At 47.9% G+C, this 21,685-nt stretch overlaps 1 protein-coding gene across 10 annotated transcripts in view; it reads right to left on the bottom strand.

Moving 5' to 3' along the window:
- birc6 (baculoviral IAP repeat containing 6) overlaps positions 1 to 21,685 on the bottom strand; it is an 83,085-nt gene that overhangs the window by 25,021 nt on the left and 36,379 nt on the right. For 8 of the 10 annotated variants that reach the window (XM_034551992.1, XM_034552000.1, XM_034551998.1 and 5 more), the window contains exons 54-64: positions 20,655 to 21,546; positions 20,280 to 20,423; positions 18,860 to 18,989; positions 17,816 to 17,947; positions 16,883 to 17,044; positions 16,579 to 16,752; positions 10,627 to 10,850; positions 9,767 to 10,100; positions 9,168 to 9,385; positions 7,549 to 7,713; positions 7,146 to 7,317 (exon numbers count right to left, since the gene is read on the bottom strand). In XM_034551992.1, coding sequence (XP_034407883.1) covers positions 7,146 to 7,317; positions 7,549 to 7,713; positions 9,168 to 9,385; positions 9,767 to 10,100; positions 10,627 to 10,850; positions 16,579 to 16,752; positions 16,883 to 17,044; positions 17,816 to 17,947; positions 18,860 to 18,989; positions 20,280 to 20,423; positions 20,655 to 21,546 — 2,747 coding nt within the window. The remainder of the gene's footprint in view (positions 1 to 7,145; positions 7,318 to 7,548; positions 7,714 to 9,167; positions 9,386 to 9,766; positions 10,101 to 10,626; positions 10,851 to 16,578; positions 16,753 to 16,882; positions 17,045 to 17,815; positions 17,948 to 18,859; positions 18,990 to 20,279; positions 20,424 to 20,654; positions 21,547 to 21,685) is intronic. The other 2 variants (XM_034551997.1, XM_034551999.1) reach the window with 1 other exon arrangement.

Below are 21,685 nucleotides of genomic sequence, written 5' to 3'. Positions count from 1 at the left end.
TCATTGCCACCTCCATCAGAATCCGTCCTCCCTCTCTGGCCATCATTCTGCTTGGTTATGCACATTGCTCCCACGGAGAGGAACTGGTGCCGGAGACCTACCGTAACGCGGCTGTCACCGTGGGTAGATGCAGATCCATATCGCCATAGCGACCGCCTGGCTCTCCGGCTGCCTCTCTAGCTGCCTCTCTAGCCTGCTCCACGGGATTCTACGGCGTTCTCTCCTCTTGTGGAATACCACTCAGGGACGTGCCCATTCGGACCTCGCTCAGGAGGCTGGGCGTCACCGAGACCCCATCGGCTGAATCTACAGACCATAATCATGCACAGTGTTGCCACGGAGGCTTCGGTGATGGAAAGAGGCATTTCTGAAAGGGCACTAATTGCACTGTAAGGAGTAAGGAGCCAGCGGAAGGGACACCACAGCACCAGGGTGTGTGTAGATGTACTGATACACTGGGGAGGGACGTGGAGGAGTGTGAGCAAAGCCGTGACGGGGGAACTCAAGAGAGGGGCTGGGAGGAATGGAGGGGGCCAACGGGGAGAGGGTATCTCCTCGCCCCCTCAAAAGAGGCTAGCGATGTGAACTTGATGATAAATAAAACCGCAAAGAATTGTGAGAAGGAAGTTGATTGAAAAGGGAAGTTGGGGGGGTGGGGGGGGCGGGGGGTTGTTGACCCTCACAGGTGGCGCTATAGACTAGCGGAGAGGAGAAGTGACACGAGAAGCTTTTCACTGGAAGCGCTGCCGAGCACCGCGGCGCTGATACCTTTGTCTGTCGCTCGCAGCCACCGGGACTCCAGAGCCGTCCGCTCCCCCCTCCCCCCCCTTCCTCCCCCGGGCTCCACACGCCGCATGCCTTTAACGCCAAAAAGCATGCCGGATGATGTCGTCTCACACCTTAAGACGCCTTAGGGTAAGCCACTCTCGTTTTTTCACTCTTTTGGTCTCTTGCGTTTCAGTGATGTCGGTGTATTTAGTGACATCGATACAGCATGTTGACGAGGAGGATTGTAGTTTCATTCACAAAAGGAGCCCGAGCCAAGGACTGTTTACCTTTTTGACACACACACACACACACACACACACACACACACACACACACACACACACACACACACACACACACACACACACACACACACACACACACACACACACACACACACACACACACACACACACACACACACACACACACACACACACACACACACACACACACACACACACACACACACACACACACACACACACACACACACACACACCTCCAGGTCTTTACCTGCTCAGACTCCTCCATAGGGAAGGAGGGATTTCTGCTTAGAATAACTACTTCCAAGGACCTTGGGGTGGGCGGTAGTGAGCAAGCTCCAAATGGCTGAATTAAAATCAGGCTTATTTTGACATGGGGAACGCCACTGAGCTTCACTGGTGGCAATTTAACAGTTTCATTTGCAGATAATCCAGGGATGAGGCTGAGCCAGCGCTGGCGTCCAGCTTGCTGTTGTCAAGGAGCTGGGCTTCAAGCTGTGGCAGGTCATAAACACTGGTGCTCACACACTAATCTCCTCTCCGCCCGGGCGGCCATTGTTTTGTTCCAATAACAATTGCTTTCCTTCTGGTGGGAGGATTCTGTGCGGGGCTGTTTGGGACTGGTTTGTGTGCATGAACTGGTGGATTAGCAGCAATGCTAATTCAGACCACGTTCCGTTGTTGCTCTCTATGCATGTGTGACAACTTCTGACATGGTCTCCACGCTTTCCTGTCGTTCCAGATAAGCGTACCCTCGCCAGGCTAGTTGAGCATCAGGATCATGGGCACCACAGTCATCACCCTCGAGGATGTGCAGGCACTGGAAGTCAAGGAGGAGCAGGAGGAGTCCATCCTGGCCATGTTGGGCATCATCGGCACATTCCTTAACCTCTTTGTAATCGTCTTCGTTTACATCTACACCACACTGTGAAGCGCCAAAGATAAAGGATTTCTAAACACCTGAAGGTGGAGGAGGGGAGCTCCGCCGTGCAGGCCCGTGGCTGTTGGACGGAAAGGTCAATGCCAAAGTGACACTTGTTGGAGACATAAGTTTGACATGAACATCTTCCTGAGAGAGAGGAGGAGGAAGCTGGACCGACTGGACGAGGCTGAAGATGAAGAAGCCATAATGCCAAGTCGCAGCCATGAGCCGGGGAGATAACAAAGGGCTGGAAGACAGACAGGGCCACGCTGGTACCAGGGGGAGCAGAGCCAGCAAGCCCCCCCCACCCATGACTGACTCCCCCTCCCCCTGCGGCCTGATGGGGAAATACAAGCGTCCACTTGATCGTATTGTCTTTACTGCTGGACTCCCTGGAAAGATGAGCCAAACAAAGCACGGTCTAGTTGGTGGGACTGGGATGGCTTTTCAGCAACAGGATCACGAGCAGGGAGAGAACCAAGAACTCTGGCCTGAAGCTTCTCTGGGGACCATAGGAGATGTTATACTGTCGCTTCAGGGCCCCGGTTCTCTTTGAGGGCCCCGGTTCTCTTTGAGGGCCCCTCCCCAGAAACGTAGCTCTGAGCGAGCGCTGCCGTACCGTCTCCTACAAAACCTGGCGTTTCAAAAACGCCTTTTAATGCATTAATTATAACCATCGACAATTAATAAGTGCAACAACGACGTCATGTTGGAGGTTCATTTTCTAGAAAATGTGACCGGGTTGAAAATCAAAAACAGGCAGAAGTGATTTTTGTATTTCACAAACAAGATGAAGCTGCTCTGGATTTATTTGTTCATGTTGATTTCAGGGTCGCGTCCGCAAATGCTTTTCCTGTACCATAAAAGGTTGGTTTTTTTATAACTATTTGAATAAAGTCTAGATGTATTGTGCAATAGCGGGAAGTTTGACTAATAAACATCGGAGCATATCAATGAGGATCGCCTCATCTGTGTGAAGGGGAACGGAGAGAACGTGAGGACCATCACAGCAGTTATTACTACATATGCAGCAGTGAGATCTCTGTTCTCATGTGACCGAGATGAAGATAGTAGGGCTTCTCACAACCCGATAGGGAAGCAAACGGCACCTTTATGCATGTTCATAATCACGTAGAAATAGTTTCCCCCGCTGGCTGACGCGTAAACCCAACAAAAGGCAAGAAAAGGTCTTTTACAGCCGTTTGTCTGGAACAGGAAGTAAGCAACCAGAGGGAGAGTCTTCCATCCAATCCAGAGCCCACAGACGTATTCATTGGGAGAGCAGCTCCATGCCTTCTGTTCCACGAGGTCTCGATTGTATTTGGAGTATTGAATCATTACCAACCACCTACAGTCCTGTTCAGATTAGCCTCCAACATCAATGCTCACGCCTGCTGCCACTTAGATTAATTTTAAAAATAGAGTCTCGGATGAGTAAAAAAAAAGGGGCAGCGAGGTGTAGAACATAAAAAGGATGCCATGCTAAATATAACAAAACATTAAAAGAACCCCCCCCCCCCCCCCAAATCATCAGATCTTTAAACCATTTAGCGTCAAACTAAAACGTGCATGAAATTCATTCTTCAATTAAGATGAATTAGTATGGCGGTGACATTCAGAAGTATTACCTCTTACTAAAAGGCTTTGCCTGATTAATGTGGAGCGGGCTGAGGGTCTGGGGGGGCGGGGCGAGAAATAAAGGCCCGGGTGCTGGTAGGAAGGTAAGACTGAGGGGCCAGTCCAAAGTGTTGGGGGTAGTTAAGAGAAACAAAACAACAACACTCCCTTTGTGAAGTTCCTGAGGTCCAGAGATTTAAAAAGGTGCACGACCAAGAGTGGAATGGGCCGGTCTTTAATTATCCTAGTGCTATAATGGACACTGTAGATTATGGGTAATGGTTTACATATATTGAAGTGTATATATATATAAAAGTGCAATATGAGACAATTGATTTTTCTGTGGCCACCAGGGGGCAAAAGAACTCTGTAACAAGCCGATGCAAAGTGTTCACGGGAGAGCAAAGAAGTGGCGTTCCTTCTCTTAGCTTCTTTAGCGACTAAACGCTCCTCCGTGTTTACCTCCCGTGAAACGAGGATGAGGCGGAACCAAAACCACCAATATGCCTCAACACAACGCGACGAGCCGGACGAGGCCGGACGAGGCTGGACGAGGCCGGAGAGCTTTGGTGTCGGGGAGAAGGTGACGGGGCTCATTCACTGGGGAGGGAGGGCGGCCTTTATTTCACCAAACATAGAACAAACTAAGCGCGAGTGCTGAAAAGCAAAAAAAGGCAACATGTTTTTACTCCCTCTCTGTCCAGACATGACACTGCATGTACATCCCACGAACAATAAGCACAAGCTTATGAATCAGTGACATGAGCGCCGTCTGAGCCATAAACGGAGCACATGCGCGCTGATTCCTTCTGACTGGAGAAGCAGCCGTCAGGTCTCCCAGTGTTTCATGACAGGCTCCTGCAGGGCTCCTCGTGACATTGATTGACAGCTCAGCGCTCCTGGCCAACTGGCTCCCAAATCGAAGGTGGCCCGAGAGCCCCCAAGAGAACCCCTTGACTGGAGGCGCCACGGCTTCAATTCTCTACATGCAGTGGGCTAGTTAGCACAGGATGATGTCATCTATTATTCAATTTAACGGTAAATGCAGAGATTTAAAAAGAAGGAAAATGTGTCATCGTTAAGGCTATGCTTCAACAAAGCATGTGGAGAAACATAATCAAACAAGGGGCTATGAACTTCATACTGCACACACACACACACACACACACACACACACGTGTGTCAGGGGCATTTACCAGATAATGAGGAGCAATTACAGCACTCACACTGCTCTTTGTCAGCTGTTATTTAATTATGAGAGCAGGGGCGCTAACGGGGGGGGAGGGGGTAGAAACTCTGTATGTCTCTCACTGCAAGAAATATGTTCAATCCAAACTAAACACAACAGCTGGGAATCGACTGGATCCTGAATGCTAAATGGTCACATCACTTTTCTACCATGCAAGGTGCCACCTGTCCATCAAGGACACATCGACATGGACGACCGGAGCCGGAGATCGAACCGCCGATCCTTCGATTGAAGGACGACCCTGCTGCTCGAGAACTTAAGCCAGTCGCCCACAGACGACGTTAACTAACATTCATACGCGGCAGGAACCGCCTTGCTCAAGGACACATCGGCATGGATGAGCGGAGCCGGGGAATCGAACCGCCGACCAAAGTAAAAAAGGGACCCTCCATGTTTTTTTTGAACCCAGACAATCGAGGTAGAGATTTGGTCAGAAGAGAAACGTTTTACTTACTGAGCATCCAAGTTAATTTTTGACTTTGTAAATAGTCGTTTTGTCCTTAACCACTTAGTAACTCTTTCAACCCCCTCTCACCGTCTTCATGCTATGTTCCCTTTACATTAATGGAAGAAATCCTACTAAGAGAGTTAAATACCTAGAAAAATCAGATTTGATATATTGTTCCATATTCCTGTGAATGGCTGTTTGTTACTTTGCTCACTCTGTGGCTCAAATGTGAAAGCCTTCATAAAGTGCAGCGCAGGAACAGAGAGTACTTTTAAGTGCCACTGCAGCCCGACTGCAAAGGGTCAGCCCAGCACTCAGAACCCGCGAGTCCCCGAGGAACCGAGGAACCTTGAGTCTCTCAGCTGGAAGCTCGTTGCTCCGCCAGAGGTCTAACGAGGGGTTACCTGAGCGGGTTCCACTAACACAGCATCAGGTTATTATACACCGAAAGACAACGCGCTCTCATCTTCTACACTACTCATTCGCTTTGATCAATATGCCGAATATGAATTACAACGCGAGGAGAACTAATCAAAGTGGAGGGACGAGTCCGTTCATCCCGCAGTGTGAAAACAACACGATGATGGATGGCGTCTCGTTGAACGGCGCCCACTGGGACCTCAGTGGGCTTCAACAGGACGACACAGAGACGCTGGAGCTCCATCTGCCGTTTCATTTGGCCAAAAGCCACCATCGCACTCTCGTTATTAAAAAGACAACAGGCAGCTTCCAGGTTTCATTCAGCACCACAGGGAGGCACCGAGACTCAAAGGGCACACAAACAATCCAGATAAAGATAAAGCAGACGGACACCAGTGGGTCAACTCATTTGATGGGATGAGGACACATCTGAACAGAGGAAACATGAGCAGGACTTAATGATGGACCTTAATAATAATAATACCCCTCACATGGTTATTGTAGTAACATAGAGATGAAAGGCCCCGTGGTACCCGTTTCAATACTGTGGCATCATCTTTGATTCAGGACCTTTCTCTGGCACTAGAGAGGAAAGTGATCATTCACAACACTGCTTTAGCAAAACAGCCCATCATTAACATGACGAGGGTCACGTGAAGCTAACGGTGGCGCAATTACCTGTAAATTCCAATGCTCGTCTTGTGTTTTGGTACTAAACCCGTTGACGTTTCACAGTAAACGGTGATTATTGGTCTATATTGTTGATTAGCAATAACCTGAGCAGGCGGACAGTTCCCAAACTCAGAACCGGCCGGATTCAACACAATCAACCCAAATTAGAACCATTAGTCTATATGAGCATACACAGCTTTATACCCGCATCAAATAACCAGCGATGAAGTGTAAGAGGCAACGGGTGCAGTCAAACAACCAAATACACGCTTTCCCATGTCAGCGATGACCACGTTGAAAAGGTCATTGTGACCGTTATCGATTACGATGATTGGAAACTAAATTAAAATAGGTCTCAAATGAAATGAGTCAATAATAAAGAGTGAGTGGACACAACACAGTTTAATTATTGTTGTATCTGAGTTTTTGTCCATTAAATGACAAAATAAGTCATATTATTTCCACAGTATTTTCAAGACTCTGCCAAATTCAGCCAACATGTGTAATCTACCAGCGCATCACATTTTTCTAACCAAAGCGTCATCATAAGTAGCCGGTTTGGGGAGAAATCAGCTCAATCTGGCCGGAGCATTCAGACATTGAGCGAGCCACCAATAACTTCATAACACCTAGAAATGACGATTCTCAGGGTTGTCATTTGCACAAATAAATGCAAAACACTGATAACTCAACATCCTGATGCATTCATCTTATTCTAACCATTTAACAGATGTTGACAAACGGGGCTCAAAGTCCACATGACACACACACACACACACACACCTGAGTCGTTGCGGAGGTAGGAGGACATGGCCGGGATGAGGCAGGACTGGCTCAGCAGCTCCTGCAGCACCGCTGGCAGAGCGGAGCTGTTGTGGGCTCTGCCGTCGGCTGAAGAGCCATCGGCACCGTGGCAGCTGCTGGAGCTCGCTGGGTTGATGTAACTTGCCAAGACCTGGTGAAGGAAACAATATGGAGACACTGTGAGACGAATGACCAATAACACCTGTCCACCTTGCTTAAAACAGACAGACTGCACCTGACCTGCTCAGGGCCGTGTCATCATGGTCCACTTGGCTACAAACCAACGCCTCTACCTTATATGAAGCAACGTGTTGACAAGTCCTTGGTAAAGCCCCCGTATTTCTAAAATGAAATATGATGTGGGATCGATGGGTACATTTACCTGCAGTAGACAGGTGACGTGTTCCTCTTCGAGCCGTTGTTTGGTGAGGGCCTGCTCCACGTCCCAGCCCGAGGCTGTGGATCCAGTACCGAAACCAGTTCCTTTTGCCCAGTACAGCTGCTGCTCCTCACTGGTCCCCGCACCGTGACAGCTGGATATCTGCGGCTGTGAACATAGACGCACATACGAGGTGATGTAGAGGGATAGAAGGAAGGATGTCGGCGCTGTAGATCTTTTACAATCCTTCCATGGTTTATGAGAACGCTGGTTGCCAGTGTATTAGGACAGAATCTGACTGATCAGTGAACTATTTGAGAGTAAATGGTATTCTTCTTGAATGACATTCATTAGCAAATGGAGCCTAAAAACATCCTCATTGAAAAGCTGACCGTCCTTGAACACGCTAAAGAATAAGCAAAGGAAGCATTCATGGCCTTGTTTTTGATGGTCATATGGAGGAAGAAAAACTGGATTAAAAGTAGCGAGTAATCAATAAGAGCCAATGTGAATCACAACCAGCAATGTCTTGTAGGTGAAGAGTCAATGTTTTATTAAAAAACTTCCTCGTCTGTCTCCCGTTGCGGCGCATGGCTCGGGGCTCAAGGACAGCCACCGTGACAAGTCTTTGGCTCGCATTCAAGCCATCGGCCCCATGATCCGTCCTCTTTGTCCACTCCATAAATGCCCCCCCCCCCCCCCACACACACACACACACACACACACACTCTTTTCAAATGGTTTGCAAATGGAAGCTCCAATGCATGACTTTCTGCAGCTGAACAACACAGACGGCTCTATCCTCTCCTCCTCCCGACGGTCTAAACCGGATCACAGTGTTGGTTAACGTGGACGTTATGAGCATCTTCCAGCACACGGGCTGAACCCGTTGAGGCCTCACACTCTTCTACTGCTGTGGGATGGAAGTGTTCACAGACAACCAATCAATGTGAGGCCCCGGGACATTGACGTTCTGCATAACCGTCATTTTAATTGAAGGATTATTTATTGCTGTATGCCATCCACTCGACATGCTTTTGAATATGCTCAGAGTCTTGTATTGATATTTATTGATGCTGTGCAGTAAAACATGCACTAAGACTGTCACTAAGTCAGTTTAATAGCAGATGTGTTGCTTCTTTAATGCCTGAAGTAAAACTGCTCTTTGGACTGGATTCACATTGACACTTCAGCCAGGTAGCGTTGAGGCTCAGCAGAGACCCTCTGAGGGGAGGCGGAGTTAATCCGTGCCCTTGCTCCTCACGCTGAAGGCGTTAATAATACAGCGTGTACGTCTCACTCGCTCCACTTGGCTCTTTTCATCATTGGGTCTAAAACGATTAAGCTTTTTCTTGCATGAAAAAAAAAAAAGTATTTATTTGATCGTTTTATTTAAAATCAGGTCAGAATTAATGACCGAATCAAAACGTCTGGCAAATCTTTCCTTCAAAGACAGCTAAATGTTAGGGACCAACTGAAAGTCTTCGTGAATATCATCCCTGTGTGTGTGTGTGTGTGTGTGTGTGTGTGTGTGTGTGTGTGTGTGTGTGTGTGTGTGTGTGTGTGTGTGTGTGTGTGTGTGTGTGTGTGTGTGTGTGTGTGTGTGTGTGTGTGTGTCATACCTCAGACACATTGGTGCTGGCGTTGGGGTTGCGGGGGGCGTGATGGCTGAGGGCCGACAGACAGGCCAGGATGAGGTGGATGGCCCCGATCTCCAGAGCCATGCGGCGGAGCAGGACGCCGTCGTCGGTGGTCAGAGGCGTGCTGCTGAACAGCGCTCGCAGCACGTGGAACGGCAGCGTGGGCAACACGTTGGCTGAAGGAGACTGCAGGATGTGACCTAAGAGGACGACGCAGCAGACAGTCCAATCAGGAGGCTGAGCAGTTGGTTCGTGGTGACCCATACCGCGACATACCTTATTAAGTGTGTATATCTGCGTCGTTGCGTTTCTTAATTGATCAAAACTAAGAAATGTACTGTTTTCTGTGCCTCTGGAGCCGCTGTGTGATGTCACCGTATCACTCAAAAGACATCAATCACAAACTTACTAGAAAACAAACTAGCAGTGAGAAATGATCCCATTAGATTCATGTCAGACGAGTATGAGCAGTCGTAGGAACGTTACAAAGACATGATTAGTATTCAGGAGAAGAAACTAGTGAGGAACCTCTCACACACACACACACACACACACACACACACACACACAGTCAGACTTACTGCCCTCCCCGTCGTCGGTGACACCCAGCACCAGGCGCAGCAGACACTGGGCGTGCTTCCTCTCCTTCAGCAGCACCTCTGCATAGCCCGGCAGGCGCAGGAACAGGCCGAAGGCCGCCAGAGAGTGGGCGGGGATGGGCGACATGGTCTGCACCGAGGACGCCGCCGCCGAGGACGACTGAGACTGCTGCTTGTTGATGGGCGGCGGCTCGGCGGCGATGGACTCGGGCGCCTCGTACACCAGCTCGCCCGACTGCTCGATGGTTACCCACTCAAACTGGTCGCTGTCCTTGGGTTTCTCCTGCGTGGCGGAGGGCACCACCGGGGCACTGACCTGTGGGTGACCATCAGAGGGGAACTTTAGCAACGCCGACGGGTGATATTAGGAGAGCGGAGTCATCATGTGGCCAACTGTAGCCTCGAGGAGAGGAAGACTCTTCATGCTGTGAATAGAACTTCTACTGTAACCGATGGTTGCAGTCCTTTTGGATTAATCCTACAATTAGTTTCATGGTTACTCGTTTGGTCCTTGGAAATGGACCTTGACGTAAGGATTGTTTTGTCAAATCAAGAAAAGTCAGAGCTGAACTGTAAATAATGTGTCACTACAACTTACACCGCAGAAATAGAAAAGATACAAACATAGAAACAATTATGTTTAAATTCTTTCGTGTGTGAAGGATCGGTTCAGCCTTGATCCCTCTTTTTGGTTACAAAAAATATATCCCACCGTGTATTAATGAAATCGCAAAAGAGTAATGAAATAAATAAATATATATACACACAGTCGGTCCATCCAGTTTAATGCACAATGAATGGAAGTGAAGCTTTGACCCCGTACTTTAATGCATACGTCTCACCTGCTGGATGACGTCAGGGTAGAGCATGGGCAGCCTCTCTGCGATCAGGGCCAGGCCGCCCATGCCTGCAAAGACCTGCAGCGGAGACTGGATGGGGTGGGTCTCCATCAGGGACTCGTCGGTGGCGGCGTCCAGACATTCCTCACTGGCCGTCATGGGTTCGTCCTCGGGACAGCTGTTCAGTATGTCACAGTGATCCACTGCAAGGAGAGCAAAGGGAGGACCTGTTGGGTGTTCACACCGTGTCTGGTATGTTGGACAAGGTTCTGCTAAAAATAGGGAACGTCTCTGTATGAACTACCGTGTTCCCCTTGACGACCTGGGGAATCATTTATAAAACAGTGCGCAGCGTACAAACAAATTAGGAAATACATATGCAAAAAAACCATTTGGATATATAAGACGTACAGCTGCCTTTCATAAAAGCACCGAGCACTCGGTCCCTCCTCCTTCTTGTATTCAGGGTGTCAGTGCATCCATCACAATATGTGAGCTATACGTTTAGAACATCTTTGTGACAAACTGTTTACCCCCCACGCTGGATATCATTTGAAAATGGTGTGTTGTGGTGAACTGAGGACTAATAACGAGGATATGGAGCGACTGTGCGAGAGTGTCTTTATTCCCAGACTGCTGATTCCCACAATCCCTTTGGGCAGGTGATGAAGGAGGAGGAGGAGGAGAAGATTTGCATCGGAGAGCTTTTCAGTTCACCCTAGGATGCGATTCAGTATACTGTATCTATGTAATACATCTCTAAATAAACTGGTGTCCATGAAGCCATTTTACACACAAAGACATTATGAAAACTAAAGTTGTAGCAGCCTATTAGAAGATTAAGGGAACTACTGAGGCTGTTCTGCAATGATTTATTATGACGCCATCAAACCGACGATGACGATGCTTTAGTCCCGCCCTCTCTGGGCTTCCACCATGAGATACTCGTTAGTCTGCGATCCGCACGACGATTCGAGGACCCGTTTTGTCCCAAAGCAACGCTTCTAAATGAATCCTGGTCTGTTGGGAATACTATGTTCTTCTTTTCGCCTTTCATTTCTCAAAAGAACCAAACAGAGAGCAGGAGAAGAGACTCCAATCACTACAGAGCATCTTCATCACCGGCTCATCAGCAGGCTTTAATGTGTGTAGCTGGCGAAAGGACCGCCACAGCGTCCTCATGTCCTCGTTTACACTCCTAACAGGCCACTGAAGACAAGGCCAAACACACTGGTGAACACACACACACACACACACACACACAGTGTTGTGTTGGCACCGCCTCGGTGTTTGAGGATTATTTAAATGGCTCATCTTCAGAAGGCGACTCGTCTCTCAGAGGAGAGAATCGGGTGATGATTCATTGCCGTCTACATCTCTCTCCGGGGATCGGTGTGTCACCGGGACGTTAATACATCCACATCTTTAAAGGCCCGCTGACCATCACGAGCTCCGAGACATTCACCGGATTATTAAAGGGTTTAAAAATATATATTAAACAGGTCCCGTGTCTACATTGTAACAAATTCTGCATGTTACTGCCTTGGGTCCTGAAGATGATCAGTTTGAGATATGCTGAGGACAGACAGACATACGTACAGACAGACAGGCAGGCAGAGCGACAGACAGACAGACAGACGTACGTACAGACAGACAGGCAGGCAGAGCGACAGACAGACAGACAGGCAGAGCGACAGACGTACAGAGACAGAGCGACAGACAGAGCGACAGACAAACGTACGTACGTACGTACAGAGCGACAGACAGAGCGACAGACGTACGTACAGACAGACGTACGTACAGACAGACGTACGTACAGACAGACGTACGTACGTACGTACAGACAGACGTACAGACAGACGTACGTACGTACGTACAGACAGACGTACAGACAGACGTACGTACGTACGTACAGACAGACGTACAGACAGACGTACGTACGTACAGACAGACGTACGTACGTACGTACATACAGACAGACGTACAGACAGACGTACGTACGTACGTACAGACAGACGTACGTACGTACAGACAGACGTACGTACGTACGTACAGACAGACGTACGTACGTACAGACAGACGTACGTACGTACGTACAGACAGACGTACAGACGTACGTACGTACGTACAGACAGACGTACGTACGTACAGACAGACAGACGTACCTACTGTACGTACAGACAGACGTACGTACAGACAGACAGACGTACAGACAGACGTACGTACGTACAGACAGACGTACGTGCGTACAGACAGACGTACGTACAGACAGACGTACGTACAGACAGACGTACAGACAGACGTACGTGCGTACAGACAGACGTACGTACAGACAGACGTACGTACAGACAGACGTACAGACGTACGTACGTACGTACAGACAGACGTACAGACGTACAGACAGACGTACGTGCGTACAGACAGACGTACGTGCGTACAGACAGACGTACGTACAGACAGACGTACAGACAGACGTACGTACGAACAGACAGACGTACGTACAGACAGACAGACGTACGTACAGACAGACGTACGTACAGACAGACGTACGTACGTACAGACAGACGTACGTACGTACGTCTGTCTGTACGTACGTACGTCTGTTCGTACGTACGTACGTACGTACGAACAGACGTACGTACGTACAGACAGACGTACGTACAGACAGACGTACGTACGTACAGACAGACGTATGTCTGTCTGTACGTACGTCTGTCTGTACGTCTGTCTGTTCGTACGTACGTACGTACAGACAGACGTACGTACGTACAGACAGACGTACGTACGTACAGACAGACGTACGTACAGACAGACGTACGTACGTACGTACGAACAGACAGACGTACAGACAGACGTACGTACAGACAGACGTACGTACAGACAGACGTACAGACAGACAGACAGATGTACAGACAGACAGGACAGACAGACATCCCAAGCTTCATGGTTAGTCGTCTCACCGTCTGTCATTTCCCTTTATTTATCTGCTGTAAACAAGTTCAGGGAAGGAGAGATGCATCTCATAGGTTATTGGGTCATTAAATGGAGCATAGAGGACATGATGGGAGTGCGTTAAGGCCGACAGGAGTCAGGAGAAATGCTTTCAGGGAGAGGCTCCACTGGGCCACTAATGCGTGTTATTTGTTGTCTGATCTCTACAGCTCCTGTAATAAGGCCATCTGAATGCAGCAGGATATAGATGATCAATAAAGATAATGACTGACCGCATCAAGTGGTCAACGTCTGGGCAGCGGGCACTTTAACAAAGCGGCAGTTTATTCAATGGGAAGGGAAGCGGCGGATCTGTACGCGCTCGTTTTAGGAATATCAAGGTTGAAAAACAACGCGGGGTTGGTTGCCAGGCAGCCTACAAAACGACTCCGTGTGCCGCTTCGCTTGGTAAACTCTGATTTAGCCTCTGGAATACCGTCGAACTCTCGGTGGACAGTTCAAAAACGTTGCATCACAGCCACGCTCGTTCCTCTCTCGTCAAACCTGGACACGGGTGTTCAACCCTATTCCATTGCTATGGTTACGGACCAATCCGCATCCTGGTGGCTGGTTAGCGTGGATGCTGCAATAAGCATCAGTTGTATCAGAGTTTGCCAGAAGAGCAAAAGAACGGATATGAAGGCTGATCTCGATGGAAAAGACGTGTTCACTCTCCTCTCGACTGTTAGACGGTTCATTTATTTACCCGTCAAGTATATTTTGAAAGCGGCCATCTGGCATCGTCAGGTCAGAAGTACAGCTGGAAACATTGTTGGCGTTCCCCTTCAAGCAACAGTAGAGATTTAGTTGTTTTTTTTATACATCAAATGTCTGATGGTTGAATGTTCAGCACTGTACTCTTGTGCAATGCTTATGGGATACTAATATGACGTACAGTGGCGCCGCCATTAATGTCATTGCTTTCACCTGACAGAGCAAGCTGATGACACGCTCCTGTTTTGCCCTTCAAAATACGACATGCGATACGCGCTACCCAACCATCAGTCGCACAAGTCAGACAAATGAGGCTTTTGAAATGGAAACTATGGATCGTGGGCGGGTCACGGCCAATGACAAAAAGGTACCGGAGCAGTTCTGCACATTCATCAGTGCTGAGATCATCAAAACAAGACCATGATGTTACAAATTAAATTGACCTAGTGCAGACCCTCGAGCCTGCAGAGTCAAATGGCTAAATATAACCAGTCCCAGAGCCGCCACACCTATGGACTGGCACTGTTGGAGGGTAAGCAACAACCGGGCCTCACTAAATGTCCTTCAGCCAGCGGGCCTCACTGGACAACAGTAAGTCAATGGCTACAAATTACAACGGAAACATACCAAAATATTCAGGACAGCATACCTTGTAGAACACAATCTTTCTATATGCTAATGTACATACATGAAATCTAGATTAAAACCCCATGAATAATGCACAACGGTAACACTCGAGGATCGAGAAGCTTTAATTGAGTTATGGAAGAGTAAACAGAACCGAGACTCAACTTCTGGACTTCAGAGTTTCTCTTTTCAGAAGCAGCCCAATAGCCAGAAGAGCTTTAAATATTTTACTGCAGCACAACGCACACAAAATGCACCTGCAGTGGTCACAACAAAGTGGTCTAAAACCACCATCCTTTGATTCTCGTCCATTCAGAGGGTTCTACGTTGGACTAAAGGCAGATAAGCCCAATAAATGGACCTCAACAGGGCCAGCAGCTAATTCCACCGCATGTTGAGCGGTGGCTCAGAGTCCCCCGTTGCACAGGAGGCCTGCGCCCGGTCTGACGGTCTCTAAACTCAAGGGGCAGCTCCAAGACTTCTCCATGTAGTGAACGCTTGGACGCTGCAGCATTAGGTTGTGTTCTGTTGCTCCACGTGAAAACCAAAGCCACGTAGCCAAGGAGCTCTCACATGTAGCCATGCGAGAGCTCCTTGAAACGGTCTGCTGGTAGTTCCTTCCACTCATTCCATTGCAATGTGTTCAAGCTTTTAAATGTTTCCAGGATGATTTCTCCAAATAGTTTCAGTTGGATTGAGACCAGGAGTCTGAAAGTCATTTCTTCCCCTTTCCAGACACTCTTTTGTGTTTTTATCATGAAAGACCCGTGAACCTTGACCCAGCCATCATTCTTTGGTCAATTAATTAGTCATCTGAGCACTGCCAATATATTAAAGGAGAGTCTAATGGGGACTCCAATGTGTAATTTATCACTAACGAAGTGGGCCAATACCGTTTCCTGTGGCGACCGTCAGTTTGTAAACGTTTTCCTTCTATTGGTTTATCAAATTGTTATTGTGTTAGTGTCTAAAAGCCAAAGCTGGTTCAGGACATAATCCAGGGAAACCAATACTGCTGAGAACTTAAGTCTCTTTCTGAGGTCAGAGTTTAAAAAGGCAAAGTCACACTTCCAAAATAAGAAGGACCCTTTATGCCTGAACCTACATTACATGATGTCAATTACACAACATTAACTTCACATTGTTGGCTCAATATTGCTTTTTTTTTTTAACATTCATCACATCCCACAGATATGAAACTACATTAGCATTAAATCTACAGTGTGAGATATTTACATATAAATGAACGTCATTCAAAACAAGTGCTGATTAAACAGGAAAAGCTCTCCGTGTTCTTAGTTATGTCGTCTCTAGCAACACTCCTGGTGCTCTGCTGAGAACACCAACAGGAGCTCCATCCTCCAAGGAATGAATGCTCCAGGTAAAAAAGAAACCCGGCGTACAGAGGAAGGATGGAAGTCCCACAAAGAATCGGGGATAGACAGAGAAAGATGCTCCTGCACTGGCTGCTCCCCAGCTTTAGGGCCGACGTTATAAACTACTTTTATAATCAATTCATATCGAGCAGTTGCTGCAGCGCTTGGTAGTTCAACCATCAGTGGAGCAGGAGACCTTTGTAGGACGATGTCAAATATCGGAGTAAGTAAATATTATTTTTGGTACCTTTCTCAGTGCGTAGCCTCTTGAAGGAGTCGGTTTTGGAGAGACCAGGGTCCGAGATGACCTTGGAGCCCAGTTTGACGGTCAGGTTGATAGACTGGTAGCCCTGTGGCAGCTTGCGGTCGTACAGGAGGGTCAGCAGCTGGGCCAGGGTCATCTCAGATGGAAGGGGCTGACCTGCAGCCGAGGATAGGGAAAACGCAAAAAATGACCTCCCTGGATACATGAAATGTGGCCAGTTTGAGTATTTGGCTCAAACACGTTGATGTCGGCCTGCGCGTTGACCGCGCACTTGAACAGGTCGTACCTGGAAGCAGCTTGTGGTACAGGTGGAAGACAGGCACACTGATGGTTTTGGCTGAAGGGTCCACACCAGACGACGCCGTCAACTTGTCACTCATCACGCGACCCCTCCTCGACGGAGGTCTGGGCGGGGTTGAAAGAGCTCGCTTGGACTGAGACTTCAAACCTGATGATGGACACACACACACACACACACACACACACACACACACACACACACACACACACGGAAACATCACGGGGCTGGTCGTGTTCTCATCAATGGAAATAAATGTTAATATTTGTCGGCTTATTTATTGTACCAGTGTTACACACGGGGCTTAATTTTGACTTTTGACTGCCTGTGTTTTACGGAACCCGTTTCCAGCATCACTCGTAGTATAAAATAAAATGTCTAACTTAATAACAGACTTTATGCTGAGAAAAAGTAACGTGAATATTGCTAAGGGGGTTTACAGGTACTATATCAAATCAAGTTATTATTACTATTATTATGTTCAAAAGCCCTGGTCTCCTGGGGAGCCGAGGTATTTGAGGTATGTGTCTGCAGATTAGCCTTCACTTCACTTCAAATCAACACAAATCAACACAAAGCATAACATGACTTTTCGTGGTCACACTGCAGTGACAGAGAGACGAACATCTGGAAAAGAATCCTTTCCATCTCTCAATTCCAGACTCAAGTTACAGTTGTAAATTAAAGACTCAAATGGAAGAAGATCCATTTGTGTGTTACCAACAGGACATTTCCTCACGTCTGCTGAAGGTCATTGCCATGTCCAAAAAAACAACTCATTCAAGGCTCTTAAAATAAGAATACTCAACCGTTAACTTCACGACTCGGCATGAAGCTGGTGAAATGAGAGGGCAGCCGGCAGAGGTAAGAAGAGGATGGCTGCTACACTATTGGACAGGAGGTGTGTACGGAGTCAAGTACCTGAGGCCACAACAACACTGTAGTTGTCCTGGAAGCCGCTGTCGGCTTTCATCTTTTCCTTCTCCTCGTGATTCTTCTTCTCCTTGTCCTCCTTCTGCTCGTTGATCAGCTTGGCTGTGATGCTGGGTGTGTCTGTTTGGATCAACCGAAGACAGCATGAACTCAGATGAGTAATATAAGATGGTCTTTCGGGACTCTCTTTATTGTAAACATTGTTATTGCCGAGCTTCTGAATATCTCGTCAATGAAACTGTGAGGTGAGAAGACGCCTCTCCGGGTCCACAGAGGTGAGACGTTCAAAGACGTTCTTCATGCTCAAAGCCGGCTGAGAGCTAGCGGGTCATTCTGGTGCCGCACTGATGCCCTTAATGGCCAGACAATCAAATGGATGAACTGGGATTCATTTTGTTCATCATTAAAACTGAAGCTATTTTTGGTTTAGACGCTGGTTCCTAGTCATTTATCCACCGATTGGAATCTGGCCCCAGTGTCCTTCACGCCGACAGAGGGAAGACGACGCTGTCGCTATCGGTTACCAACATGCTCGTTGGCTTGAGAGCTTGGGATTGTTGGGCGAAAATAACACATTTATTATATAGTTCTATAAACTAAAATATGTATCATCATTAAATATATCCACCTTGTGACGACTCCTCGGGACTTTAGCTTGTTTCTTTCACCCTGATAATTATCTCTTAATAAGATGTTATTAATAATAATAATAATAATAATAATGCTGCATTTAATTTATATAGCGCTTTTCATAATACTCAAAGACACTTCACATAATTAAAACATCCTAAACACTAAAAAATAAATAAATAAGAATAGCTAAAATACAAAGTAAAACAAATAAATAGGGACTTTGAGTCGCTCGGACCCTGATAAGAAAACAAATGTTGGAACACACTTTGCAGTCACTTTGACGGCATGAATTGCATATCCATTTTGTTCATTAATTTTGTAGATATGCCCCCACGGCCGATGTCTGGCTCTTTTTCGCTCGGGTTAAAACAGGTTAAAGTTCTCCATGGTGGAACGTACCAGACACCCGGTCCAGGACTTCAGCCAGCGTGGTGGAGATGGGCAGATGGAGGGTGCGGTATTTGTGGCCCGCTCCATACATGGGATGCTGGATCATGTGGCTGGTGGCATTGATGCGTCCTTTGTACAACTGAGAAGAAACGGGGACAACATGGTTGTGTGTTATTGAAACATAAAGCTCGGCTTAGCAACAGGACACTTCAGGAACTACAACGTATTCAGGGCATCACGACTTGAATATAATGGGACTGATGGAAGTCTTTTTCACATTATTTTCAAGCCGATATGGACCAGTCAGTTGATTAAAGACTTCAGAGAGGTTCATGCTAGTATAGAGCTCGACTGCCGCATCCCTTTATTAATTCAATGAAGCAGGTGGAGGCGTGTTAGCATGCTAACATTTGAACGTTGATGGGAATGGGATTCGTTTTGCAGGCATTTGGTCATAAATTGGACAAATTTGACCTAGTGATGGCGCTCGATGAAAAGTCCCAAACGTTATTGCAAATTATTCCGATGGGTGTTATTCTGTGTGTCAGTGCGCTTTCCTTTTCACATTATGTAACTCTCAAATTGCTCATACTTATGGAAGGATGTAGTCATCTGGTCAGATACGGACAAAAGGCTACAAAGCCGTGAACAATCAATGCTGTGATGCCACCATGCAGATGTTTGATTTATTACTATTATAGATGAATATACCAGTATCGTATCGTATTTGTGGTATCGTAAGTATCGGGTATCGGGATATTTATGGCAGGTATCGTGACAACCCTAAGGGGGGGGGGGCACCAAATTTGAAAACAAGTCATAATAAATATAAAACACAACAGTCCTCGGCTGTTGCTAAGAAAAGAAAAGAAAAAGCCTGGACCAACCAAGCGACCTTGCCCAACACTCCCCTCTGCTAGCGGGCAACAAGACGGAACACTTCATAACGCGAGACAGCTGAGACGGTAAAACGGCTGCTTTGGGTAATTAAAACTTTCTTCTTTTTTTTTAAATCCTGCTCCAGGACATACCCGCACGCACACGGACAGAGTCCTAAAGAGCTTTTCTGACAACCAATCATTGAGCGGTGTAAAATATGGAGCAGTAAGGTGTCATTGAGGAGCCCTTAATGCTCCACCCCAGACACGCCTCAGTCCGAGGGGATCGCTCTGCTTCATATTGTTTTGCTGCCCCCTTGTGGTCACAGCTGATTCTACACCAAATCATGTTTACTTGGTCAGTTTGGGCTGTTTCTACCACAAATATCACGACTCGTCTACTTCATCTGAACCATCTAATGATCTCCGAAGAAATTACGTTTATTTAATGTCTTCTTAAATCGGATGTGGGATTAGAATTGGGCCTTAAAAAAGGTCCACAGTCACAGTACTGAATAAACAGGAGAGGGAGCAGACATTCAGTTACCCACCGGACAGGGAGACTGGAGGAAGACTGTGACCTTCTCGTCCTCCAGCATCAGCTGCAGGAAAAGCCTTCGAATGAAGCCCGAGATGTTGCCAGAAATTGGCACGTTGCCTCGTTGGGGTGCAGACTGGAAGAGCTCACAGAGAACCTGCAGCCAGAGAAACATCCATGCAGACACCAATGAATACATCCACATGAAAAGATGCCACCATGGCCTTTCACATGGTTCTGACAGCTTTAAAAAGTGACCTCGCCTATTTTAAAAACATGACGAATAGCATCAACAGAATGAGTCTCTATGGCTTTTAACTAATTACAAATCCGTGTCGGCTTTGGGCGTTTTTCCATTACCCTAACAGAGTGGAATATAAGAGCAGACCTTTGCCATGAGCCGCTGGTTGTTAGGGTGGCAGGAGATACACTGGAGGAAGAAGGCCACAGTGGCATTCTCCAGAGCCGTCCTCTGCTGGGTGGTGAGTCCTCCTGCCTGCCCAGAAGACGCTAGGGAGTAGCGGGACCCCGAAGCCTGAGGCTGGGATGGAGTAGGTCCTGCCGCAGATCCAGAGCCCAGAGGCTGACAGAATGCATTGGCACCGGCACTGGCACTGGAATGGCACAGCAGGAAGAGCAGTGCCGTCCAGAGCGGGTTCACCTCTGGGCCTCCTAACCAGTCTTTCATGGCGTGACTGTTGCCTACTTCAGTCAGGAAACGCAGCACCGGAGCAGCGAGCTCTGCAGCCAGAGGCGGCCTAATGTGTGAGGAGTGTGAGGAGGATGAGGAGGAGGATGAGGAGGAAGAGGATGCGTGGTAGTGGTGATGGTGATGCCGTCTCTCAGTCTGAGCGGCGGGCAGAGGCAGGTCGGCACTGGCCAGAAGGCCGACACAGAACTGGGCCAGGCTGCGAACCAGCAGCGATGGCAAGCCCGAGGCGAGCAGCTGCTCTATGGCTCCCGAAGACTGGGAGGCAGCCGCCAGCGTGGTGAGCTGGGACTCGGACAGATTAACGGGGGGTCTGGCGTGCTTGGAGTCGTCCGTAAGTCCTGCGGCGCTGGTGTCGGCGTCGTGCTGTTTTTTGCCATCGTCGGTCATGGAGAGGCGGTGCTGCTGGGCCTGAGAGTGGCTGGCGCTGGGCACTGAAACAATGCCCATCCAGGACATGAGGAGGGAGAAGTAGCTGGGGTGGACGTGACACATGGAGCACAGCAGGCTGTCCACAGCCTTCTTCAGAACAATGTTGCACGGCAACGACATGGACCAGTTATACAGCAGCCTAGAGGGAGGGAACACGAGAGGCATCAGTCTCCAGTCAGGGATCTACGTCGTTAGTCCTCAAAAGGCTGCAAAATCAACGTAGATATCAATACCAGTGACATACTATACTGTATTTAGGAAGCTTGCACAGACTCCAC

This window comes from Cyclopterus lumpus, chromosome 15, assembly GCF_009769545.1.
Source record: "Cyclopterus lumpus isolate fCycLum1 chromosome 15, fCycLum1.pri, whole genome shotgun sequence".
Taxonomy (NCBI): domain Eukaryota; kingdom Metazoa; phylum Chordata; class Actinopteri; order Perciformes; family Cyclopteridae; genus Cyclopterus; species Cyclopterus lumpus.
Note: the sequence above shows the minus strand (reverse complement) of the source record. Positions and strands in the feature narration are given on the sequence as shown.